We start from the raw sequence: 10,920 nt of genomic DNA on the forward strand, positions 1-10,920 counted from the left end.
TGGTCGCCGAACGCTGAGAGAGGTGAGAGTGTTGTGCTGCTGTGTGGCGGCGGTGGGAGTGCGGCTCCGGTAGTGCTGCATGCTGCGTGCTGTGACTGATGTCCTTTGCTTGTTGTATGGCTAGGGTGCTTTATTAGGCCGTGGTTGGTGGGTCTATGGCCTGTTATCCATGTGTTATATTTTGTGCTCTGGCTCATTAGCGCTCGCGAGCAGCTCACGAGCTAGCTTGAGTTGGCTCGTTATCTCTAACGAGTTAAAATACTAGCTCGGTTCGTTAGAAAAATAGAATGAGTCAAGCCGAGTCGAGCCGAGTCGAGCCGAGCTTATCACTAGTCGAGCGAGCTAACGAGCCACGAGCTTCTGGTACATCCCTAAATACAGCAGGGGTCCTCATCCACTATCTACAGAAGACCGAGCCCACCGGAAAATCAACAGACCTCTTTCCTCCATCCCGTTCCTCTCCTGAAACAATGACTGCGTTACTTTAGCGAGGACTAATAGACATTTGCTGGTAATGCAAATTCCTCGCTGGGAATCCAGTAACAGATAAATCCAATCGCCCACTAGCCCACTCGCCCCTATCCCCACACGCTCCGCCGGTTCTCCCCTTCCCCCACGGCCGACCGCCGCGCTGCTCCTCCCGTCCCCCGCCGCCGGCGACGGGAGACCACCGGCGCCGCTCTTCCGGTCCTCCCCTTCCCCCACGCGCTCCTCCCCTTCCCCCGCCGCCGGCGACGGGAGGCCACCGGCGCTCTCCTCCCGTCCCCCTCTGCCGAGAGCGGGCGCAGATCCGAGAGGACATCAGGGCGGCGCCCGCCGGAGCTCGGGCGGCGCGGATCCGACGTCGCAGCGGCCGCCGGAGCTCAGGGAGACACAGATCGGCGCGGATCCGACGTTGCGGCGGCCGCCGGAGCTCGGGGAGACAGATCGGCGCGGCTCAGGCTCCCCAACGGTACGCGGATCTCTGCGGGGCTTCGGTCTGGCGCTGCATGCTGCTCTCTCTCCGACGTGGCGAGCTTGGGCTTCTGCCACGTCGGTGCAGCGTGAATGCGGCACGGCGGATCTAACATGGGACATGGGGTTCGCTTGAACCCCCAAACTTTTCGGGAACAAAAATAAATACTGTTACTATGATTATAGGGGCATTTAACTTTTTGCCAGTTGCTACGGTATCCATTTAATAATTTGCTACTCTCTCACGTATCATAGACATTCAGATTAAGAGTCATCTCTGAGAGTAGCAAATTATTAAATATCCGAGGATTACAGCTCAGTCAAATTAAGAGAGAAATTTGTAGATCTGGAGAAAGAACCTGTTGAGCTAGGGTTCATGGCGTGGACGGATCTCAGAAGGCAAAACAAAAAAAAGGTGTGTGGATGGAGAGAGAGCTGAGGAAGACGTAAAGGAAGGACGGATGGGATGCTCGCCGGTGAGGACGCAGGCGGCGGAAGTAGCACGACCGGAGATGGGCGCAGGTGGGGGGCGACGAACTCGCGCCGGGAGATGACAAAAAAGCTCCGTCCCCATGGCACGGCGCTCTCTTTTTGTCGTCTCCCCGCGCGAGTTCGCCGCCACCCGTCTGCCCCCATCTCCGGTCGTGCTACTTTCGCCGCCTGCGTCCTCACCGGTGAGCATCCCATCTGTCCATCCATCCTTTACGTCTTCCTCAGCTCTCTCTCCATTCATGCACTTTTTTTTGTTTTGCCTTCTGGGATCCGTTCGCGCCATGAACCCTAGCTCGACAGGTTCTTTCTCTAAGTTTCTCTCTTAATTTGACTGAGCTGTAATCCTAGTAACAGTATTTATTTTTGTTCCCGAAAAGTTTGGGGGGTTCAAGCGAACCCCCATTTCCCACGTTAGATCCGCCACTGGATAGACTGTGGTGTGTGTGCTCTCCGAAACAAATTGTAGGAGTAAAATGGCTGAAATTTTATTTTATTTTGTATGGTTTTCCTTCCTTGACGTATGCAACTGCAGTGTCCTCTTTCATTTTATTTTCTTCTAAATTTTATTTAGAAAATTTTGTTAACTTAACCGCTTGCTTGTTTTAGGAGCTTCTGAAATTCATTTGTAGTAAATAGTAGCAGCCCTCTAGTTATAGATAATAGACATGTTTACAATTTTGTATCATTTATTAATTGTCTAGTAATCGATAAAGTTGCTATCTCATAATTGTGTGCTCAAATTCAGGAACAAAGAATAAATTCAGTATGCTTTCGACACTGTGCTGCACTCAGTTCTATGTTGTTTCTGTCGCCTTGCCTTTTCATTTATTAATGCATCAACACTGAGCCCATAGCAACAAACTTTTTACGATGTGTCTAACATTTCTTGTTCGTTGTTATCCGTATTACAGAAAATGGTAATCCTTTGTGGTAGCCACATTGGCATCACTCCTGCCTATTCCCGATTTTCAGAAAGATGGTTATCAGAGAATGACAGTCCGAGAATGTGTTATAATATCCCCATAACTAGAAGGAAACTCAGAAAGCAAAACAGATGTCAGCGGGTGGCTGCTTTATCTAAAATTTCTGCACTACAAGGTAGGCATGTAGACATTACTAATATCTTTGTATATTTACAAAAAAGTCTGAAATTTGAAGTTCCCTTTTATGTGCTCATACACTTGAGAGAGTGTGGCCCTTCATTGCTTGTTTTGCCAATCTCAATGAGAATTTGCAGGATACAAGCTCCATTTTCCTCTCCAGAAAATATTGTTCCAACCACATTCATGAGGCCCTATTATTTAAAGATACCCACTGTATTCTGTTGGGATGGGTTATGCAAGCAAAATTCCCTTTCTCTCCATGAGTTCACATTATGAGATCTTCAGCTACCACTATTATGTTAACTATAATATAATCGATATTTGCTTTTCAGACCATGTGACTACTGCTATTAATTCAATTGTGCAGATCCTGTTGCCTCTGTGAAGCCTTCACGTCTTCTGCAAACAGATGAGCTACGCATATTTCGCAGCAATGTACCTGAAGAGATAATATCGGCAGTCGAATTGGAAGAATCTGATGCATTCTACATGCTAGAGCTTGGCACAAGCAGAGAATTTAGCTCATCTTTGCTAGATAAGAATGCTGCCATTCTAATCTGTATAATTGATGCCGATGGTGATTCCTTGTTACAAAGAGTACCAGCAATCTATTGGGATCATTCCGCAGAAGGCAGAAAGGCAGAGCAATTGCTTCCCTTCCAAAGCGGTTCAGTTGACACTGTCACCTTTAAAGGATCTAAACTGCAGAGAATTAAAGAAATCTGGGTCGGTCTTGAGTCAGGTATACTTTGTACCCAGTTCCTGTAGTGATGCTCCATGTGTATAAATTAGCTGAAATATGCTCACCTGATTCCTGTCTATTATTTTATTCTTCAAGATCAGGTTCATGGAGAATAAACAATTTAAGCTTGAAAGTTATCCATGGACCATTGAATACACCTCCAGACCTGGAGGCGACACCTGAACTCAAGTTCAATGGTCTGCAGTACACATTTGACAAAATCAGCATGCTGCTTGGAGAGGATGGAACTTCAGTTGTGGAAGCAAGGCCTGTGGCTGTCACTGATCTGTCGGGAATTAGCCTTTCTGATCTTCAAGAGGGGCAGTTATCCTCAGCAAGCACAACTTCAAGCATCCTGGAAATGAAAGAGGATGGGTTGAAAGAGTATGCTGATCTCAAGCAATCGTTGCTGCTCTACGATCTCGCCATTGTGATTACAGGTTTCTCTGCCTTCACCTTGGCTTCAAATGACAGTGCTGCCTACTCGTTCCTTGTTGGTGGCATCGGAGGATTTCTCTATTTGTTGCTGCTCCAAAAATCTGTTGATGGGTTACCAGTGCTTAGTTCGCCATCAGAAGCTGGCAGTTCCCAGCCCTCTGTTAAAGGTTTCAGTGGCATAAGGAGGCCATGGCTAATATTGTCATTGTTAATGGTTGCTGGAGCTGTTGCATTGAAGTATGGTGCTGGCGGTGACAAAATCGAACTGACACCAGTCGAGCTATTTGTTGGCACTGCGGGATTCCTGGCGAACAAGGTTGCTGTTCTTCTCGCAGCATTCAAACCCTTTCAAAGTAGTTTGAACACTGAAGACCGATCTGGTGACTCACCCTAGCAAGACAGCTCTGACCATACTAGGATTTCTATATTACCTATACGGTATGTAGACTGATCCATTCAGATATTCTGTATATTTCAACAGATCCAATTGGTAGTTTATAGGTTGACATCGTATAAACATAGTTATTGCTTCGAAACACATGAAAGAAAATGATAGCGGTATCTACTTCTAGCAGAACATTATATTCTTTTCTGTATATAAAGTGATTCCAATATAACAAGCATGTAGCAGTAATACAGTATCTATGGCTTCTACAAGAATAAAATTCGCTTTGGTACTGCTTTAATACGACAAGCAGGTATGAATTTTCCTCCATTTCACAATCTACTTATGTCTTGAGATTGCAACGACATAAGCACATGTTTCTGTCATGTTCTCTATGTCTGAACTACAGATGTTTAGAGTCCATATTTGCTGGATGATCAATCTGAAAACCTGAACATGATTATCAATTATTTGTACCCGCTATCTAGGCGGTTTACTTTAGTCAAACACATTGTTTATACTTTTAATTATTTGCCTTGCCGTAGATCTGGTCACCGACCATGCTTAGTACAAATTACAGATACCCAGTACGCTGCATTCCTGGATGCCGCATACACCATTGACAATAATGTGCACACTACAAATTAATTTATAAAAAATACTGGCAAATAGGCATGCACAATACATGATTAGGAAGCACATTAATGAGTAGAAAATGCTGCAATTACTATCACTCTAAGTATCAAATGTATACTTATAAAGAGCCGTTTATCTCCCAAAATGCCGACCGTGAGCTCTCCTGTAAAAATGTCCATTGTTGTAGATGGACAGCCCTAGCCTCCTTGCTTTATTCTTTCAAACTTACTTTACTTCATTTGAAAGCTTTCAGCCTCCATGATATAAGTTTCCTGATCTATAGCTAAAAGTTCTTTTTGCTGGGGGTTGACAAGCTTGCATTGACAACAATGAAGCTGTTTGTTGGCATGACACTGAAGGGTTCCTGGTGAACAAGGTTTCTGTTCATCTTATGGCATTCAAACCCCTGCGGAGTAACTTGAAGGCTGAAATCAGATCTGGAGACTGCACTTTGTTGACCTGCTTTGAATATACTAGCATTTTTTGCTGTTGCAACAGAGCATGCAGATTTTGAAACTGAATTATAGCTCTGTTATGCAGGAGTGATAATGTGTTATTGTTTTGCCACTGACTATAATAACTGGCAGGATAATGGATTGCATCATTTAGGGGTACAAGTTCCATTTTCTTCCTCAGCACTATCGTTCCTACAACATTCATGTGGTTCAAGACTATCATTTGTTGTTTACAATAATTCTGATGGTATTCATGTGGTTACCTTTAATGGCGCTAATCGTAAATATAACTAAACAGATATGGATTAGTCTTGCAGAGTAATTTGAAGACTGAAGACATTTTTGGGGGACCGAATTAGTCAGGCTCCTTTGAATATACTAACATTTTTATAGTCGGTATACAGTATCATGATCTGAATGTTAATTATCGAAGTGCCAGGGTAAAGTTTTCAGAGGGAAATGTATACCATGCCTGATGAGCCTATACCTAGCTTGGTTCCACAATCATAGCTGCACATCACAAACTCTTTTCGTAAGCATTTCTTTAAGGTTTCAACTCAGATATGAAACTTTCCTCTTAAGTATAACCAAACTTCACTATAAGCTCTGGCAGTGTGGCCTATTTGGGCATTGCAGACATCTCTAATACCGAATCTTCTCTAATACCGAAAGCAAGGCAATTTCTCGGCCAACGAGTGTCCACGTGGCATATCCCATCGCTCAGGGAAAACACGCCAGCGGACCAGCCAACTGCCTTGCTCGCGCTTGCATGTTCGCTCATGAAAGCAGTACTGCTTGGTTTGCCTCATCATGAACAATCTGGAGACCATCCTTCTACTCGCTAGACCCACCTCGATTTTTTTAAAAAAATATAGTGATCATATCGCCGGGACCCACACTCATAAAAAAAAAGCAGCGCCATTCGATGCCGCCGACCATAGTAGACTCAACATAATACCGGCTGCTCCCCTCGGTTCCCAAGCCTATTTGACACTACTCCTAGATTTTAGTTTTTTAAGAAATATGTATCTAAATAAAATTTCTAATTTCTATATAGCTCAATATTTTCTATAAATCGTATTAATTTTGAGGGTAGTTAATATGTTTAAAAATATAAGTATTTATAATAGGTGGTTTAGTGAATTGTAAGGTTAGATAAAAATATTTCATTTTAGTCTTTCTCCGTGAACCCAATTATCATAGTAATCATTAATAGGACGAAAAATCATAATAATCAACACATAAATACCTATAGTGTTGAAAAGTTTACCGTACAAAAGTTATATGTTCTAATAAAAGTAGTATTTATTACATTTTCTAAATTGAACTACATTGCATGTATAAAATTTATGACTTTAATTTTAAATTAGTACAATAAAACTTTACTATTCTAAAAAGGTCATATGTAAAATATTCAATAAGAGCACTAAATACAGACGCATAGTTCCAATAACTAAACAAATAAAAATCTCGCAAAAAAACTAAATAAATGTACACATCCACTGGTTAGTCACTGTGTTCACCTCAACTTTTTTTTTTACTACTTATGATTTATATATATCTTTCTATTTCCGTTTTGGCTTATTTTGTGTTGTGTAATGAATATTAATTTAAGACGTAGACAATAAACAGTTATCATGGTAAGTTGGTAAAAATTTTAGAATAAGATATGTACTATCAAACATCGAATACATATGATAGTTGCAATGGGCTAACTGGTCCAATGGGCTTGCTCATTTACATTTTAGCGTGGCAAAGCTTCGTAGCCTTTCTAGTTTCAAGAGATTCAAATGATAATTCAGGTGACATGGCATGGACGTGTAGTCACATGATAGTGCCATAGGATTCTAGCAGATCAATATGTTCTTTAATATTTTACAATGTATATAAAATATAAAAATACTAATGATTCCAATGTAATAATTATGCAAAAGTAATACAGCGCATGAATAAAAGTGTCTTTGTTATGCTTCAGCAGAAAGTCATCAATTTCACAATCCACTGGCAGACGCATATCCATGTTTCTATCATGTTCCCTGAAGTTAATCTGAAAACCTGAACATAATTATCAATGATCTGTACCTGCTATCCAAGGCAGTTTAGTTCAGTCAAACAACACCATCTGTAGTTAAGTATTCAGCACACTAGATCTGGTCACCGACCATACTTATTACATACTCCAATGCCTGGATGCCCCACAAAGCCGGTGCTGACCCCAACCTGGAAGCAGCATACAGCGTTGACACTACCAATACAAATCCACAATATTGTGCACATTGCATGATTAACAAAAAAAAAAACAAATCTACAATATTATGCACGCTGCATGATTAATTAGTAGCACCAGTATCAGCCTAACTGCGTGATCACAAGTATCAGGAGCAGCTGACCTCCCAGAATGCGAGTGCTAATTAACCATGAGCTATCTTGTAACAATGTCCATGGTAGTAGTACTGGTGCTGCTTGCTGCTGTTTTCAGCGCAGCTGCGACGGTGGCGGCTCCGAGCAACGCGACGGCGGCGACCACCAGCGCTGGCCGGAACTCGACGACTGCGCCGCCGTTCGGTGCCAACCACACCGTCGGTGAGGGCGCGGGGTGGTTCTTCGATGGCAAGGCGAACGCTTCGGCCGCCAACTACTCCGCATGGGCCGCCAACCGCACCTTCTACCTCGGCGACTACCTCAGTAAATTCTTTCCGTTCAAATTTCAATTCGTTTCGGCTGATTTTGATAGAAATTGAGTTGTTTTCCTTGAAAATCGCGCGAAATGAATGGTGTTTGTACATGGATCTTTGCTTCTGACAGAGTAATGTGTGCTCGTTTGTAGGTTTCAGCACCAACACGGACAACACGGTGGTGCACACCACTAACGCCACCGTCTACAAGCTCTGCGGCGGCGGCGGCGACGGCGGGGCGGCTGGATGCAGTGGCGGGTGGAAGCCTGAGGAGGCGTTCTTGGCGGTGATGCTGACGACGGAGGGCGCCAACTACTTCTTCTCCGACGCCGGCGGCGGGGAGCATTGCCGGAGAGGGATGCGGTTCGAGGTCACCGTCGCGCATGGACAAGGCCTCCCGCCGGTGCCGGCGTCGTACTATGAGCCGCTGCTCTCCGCCGCGCCGGCTGCCGGCGTTTTGTCCGCGGTGGTCAGGCTTGCCGTCGGCGTTGCCTTCGCTGTAGTAGTACTTGTGCTCTGAAGTCTGAATATATTACATGTAGCCAAAATTTCGATCAAGAAGAAATTAAATGAGAGAAGAATTCAGAGAATGCGTCAAGAATTTTACTGACAAAAATTATAGTAGTTCTGTAATGGTTGTATTAGCTTGTCTGAACTGAACAGAATAGTTTGCTACCCAGTAAAGGCAGAAGAATCAGAGGTAAAGTAGAAAGGCAAACTTTACGTTAGTACTGAATCTCTGATGGCTTCATTTCTGAGACTGCGGGAGGCGGAGGAATACGTGGAGGGGGTGTCCGCCCCCGTGACCCCGTCGCCGTCCCCCGTAAGCCGCTCCCGTCCGTCGTGGTGCCGTGCCACGCAAACGTGTTCGACGACGAGGGGCGGTTTGCCGACGCGCCGGGGGACGTGACGTCGGTGCCGTCGATGTCGATCTGGTGCGTTCACGTGGCACCACGTCGAGCTCCCGCGGCAGCTGCACGGGGGCGCGGCGGCCAAGCCGCTCCACCACACACAGGCGCTGATCGAGCTCCTATGCTCGCCGCTCACGCTGCAAGAGATCCTCGTGTTCGTCGCCACAGGTCAGCACCATGGGCCGCTTCTGCGTCAGGCTCGCGACCTACTCGCATGTCGCGCTCGCCAGCCTGTCCGCGCCATGGGCTGCTTCTGTGCTAGGCTCACGGCCCACTCGATCACGCTATAGATGGCCAGATGAGGCTCGTGGCCCACTCGATCACGCTATAGATGGCTAGATGGGTGGTCCGGCCCGGCATGGTCCAGGCATAATTGAGCCCATGCCAAAATTTTTCAGGCCGGCATGGGCCGATCAACACATCGTGCCATTTTTTGCTAGCCTACTGGTGGCACCGAATGTATAGTCATAGCCCAATTATACTTGGGTCATTCCGGGCCGGCCTGAAAGCGCGATGACACATCGTGTTTATTTAGTAAATAAGTCTATATTTTATCCCTCACTTTTTTGGGCTGTGTAAATAAGTTTAGTTTGTCCCTTTTCTTTGGGTCATGTTTTATTTGGCTAGAATAAATGTATTTTACATATTTTTCTTTTTGGGTTAGGACTTATATGAATGAATTAAGTTTATTTTAGATCTTTAGTTGAACCGAGCCGTGCCAGGGCGACCTATCGTGCCAAGGCATCAGCGCAACTTACGGGCGATGCTGCCATAGGACTTATTTCTTCATTAATTGCTGATTAAAATCTGAACAGCTTGTGAGGTGAAGTTATGATGAAGATGAAGGGGATGACATGGATCACAATTATTGCAAGGCAATTCCTAGCGTCAGTGATTGTTTACAAACATAAATCTTTTTGACAGAATCTTGTTTTTAACTCAGCTTGTGAATGCGCAAAAGGGAAATGGGTGGCAGACAGTGCCTATCAAAGATCTGAACCGTGCAAAAACACATTGTACAGCATTGGCAGAGGGGTGGATTCAGAACTTGTAACATTTTAATAGCTCCATGTAATCAGTGTTGGGTTTATACATACTCCAAAAGAATATGTGGATTGTCCATTGTGATCTGTCCATGTAATTGTTGGGTTTATACATGGCTACATGAGATCTGTATATTGTGCAAAATTTGTGGATTATATGTTTTATTCTATTGGAGTGATATATGCCCTGTGTGGAATTAAATGAAATGTTCAGATTCACAAGTATAGGGTCATACCAGTTTTATTGGTTTATGAGGGTAGAATGACATTTGTGACAAGGAGATGCATAACCATTTCCTAATTATTGTCACCACAAGCCTTCCTATAGGCCATTCAATTGACCTGGTAAAAAACAGAGGGCCAAATGCCGTTGTCCCATTTGCTGCATTTTATGTATATGTTGGCCGATGAGCAATTTAATATATTTGGCAATTTGATCACTAGAGCTTCTTTTTTTTTTTAACTAGAGTCAATCACGTGGTAACCTCACCATTCTTAAGAAGAGGTCACTGCACTCTGGGTCAAAACATCCAATCAAACACTATCTCTTATCTCTTAAATATAGCGTCCAAAGATACAATCAACCAAATAGTATCTCAAGTCATCCAAGACAGACTCATACAAGCAACTAAATATTTCCAAATGGATTACTCTAGCTATGCTGAAGGGATAGAAAATGATGGATTGGAATGGGGTTATCCTATTCTTTAGGCTGTTTGGTTGTTGGACCAAGGCCGTGTTCGGTATGGGAGAAAGGAGGGGTTGGTTATCCGACGAAAAAACGTAGTAATAGATTAATATATGATTAGTTAGTTATTAATTATTAAAAAATATAAAATAAATTTATATGATTTTTAAAGCAACTTTTCTATAGAAATTTTATTAAAAAAATATACCGTTTAGCAGTTCAAAAAGCGTGCGAATGAAAAACGAGAGAATCCAAAATTAATAAGATGAGCACCGAACACGATCTAAGTGGGTTGGGTTGGACTAGAAAAGAATATTCACCGTAGGGTGTTCCTTTAGATTTGGTGGGACCGATCGGTTCCGTAACTAGCTGGGACGCGGCATCACGCAGATGGGAGA

General features: G+C 43.9%; 2 protein-coding genes across 6 annotated transcripts; both read left to right on the top strand.

Moving 5' to 3' along the window:
* The first annotated feature begins 452 nt into the window (after nucleotides 1-452).
* LOC102716539 lies at nucleotides 453-5,702 on the top strand. 5 transcript variants are annotated; one of them, XM_015842637.2, is made up of 5 exons: nucleotides 453-952; nucleotides 2,358-2,544; nucleotides 2,917-3,291; nucleotides 3,393-4,167; nucleotides 5,034-5,702. In XM_015842637.2, the coding sequence occupies exons 2-4, from the start codon at nucleotides 2,361-2,363 to the stop codon at nucleotides 4,121-4,123; spliced, it is 1,290 nt and encodes a 429-aa protein (XP_015698123.1). In that variant the 5' UTR covers nucleotides 453-952; nucleotides 2,358-2,360; the 3' UTR covers nucleotides 4,124-4,167; nucleotides 5,034-5,702. The 5 variants fall into 5 exon arrangements, 3 of the variants coding, with proteins under 3 accessions (XP_015698123.1, XP_015698124.1, XP_015698122.1); XM_015842638.2 differs by having other exon boundaries at nucleotides 5,065-5,701; XR_001551488.2 differs by having other exon boundaries at nucleotides 454-952; nucleotides 3,393-4,427; nucleotides 5,034-5,691.
* A 1,678-nt stretch (nucleotides 5,703-7,380) lies between these two features.
* On the top strand, nucleotides 7,381-8,667 carry LOC102718034 (blue copper protein-like). Its single transcript, XM_006663397.3, has 2 exons — nucleotides 7,381-7,890; nucleotides 8,033-8,667. Exons 1-2 carry the CDS (start codon nucleotides 7,623-7,625, stop codon nucleotides 8,398-8,400), a joined length of 636 nt encoding a protein of 211 aa, XP_006663460.1. The 5' UTR covers nucleotides 7,381-7,622; the 3' UTR covers nucleotides 8,401-8,667.
* The last annotated feature ends 2,253 nt before the right edge of the window (nucleotides 8,668-10,920 follow it).

Source organism: Oryza brachyantha, chromosome 11, assembly GCF_000231095.2.
Source record: "Oryza brachyantha chromosome 11, ObraRS2, whole genome shotgun sequence".
Lineage (NCBI taxonomy): Eukaryota > Viridiplantae > Streptophyta > Magnoliopsida > Poales > Poaceae > Oryza > Oryza brachyantha.

Excerpts from the sequence above, each read along its gene's own strand:
- LOC102718034 (XM_006663397.3), top strand. The coding sequence starts at position 7,623 with ATGAGCTATCTTGTAACAATGTCCATGGTAGTAGTACTGGTGCTGCTT. Across the intron at positions 7,891-8,032 it reads CTACCTCGGCGACTACCTCA|GTTTCAGCACCAACACGGAC; the intron begins GTAAATTCTTTC and ends GCTCGTTTGTAG.
- LOC102716539 (XM_015842637.2), top strand. The coding sequence starts at position 2,361 with ATGGTAATCCTTTGTGGTAGCCACATTGGCATCACTCCTGCCTATTCC. Across the intron at positions 2,545-2,916 it reads TAAAATTTCTGCACTACAAG|ATCCTGTTGCCTCTGTGAAG; the intron begins GTAGGCATGTAG and ends TCAATTGTGCAG. Across the intron at positions 3,292-3,392 it reads CTGGGTCGGTCTTGAGTCAG|GTTCATGGAGAATAAACAAT; the intron begins GTATACTTTGTA and ends CTTCAAGATCAG.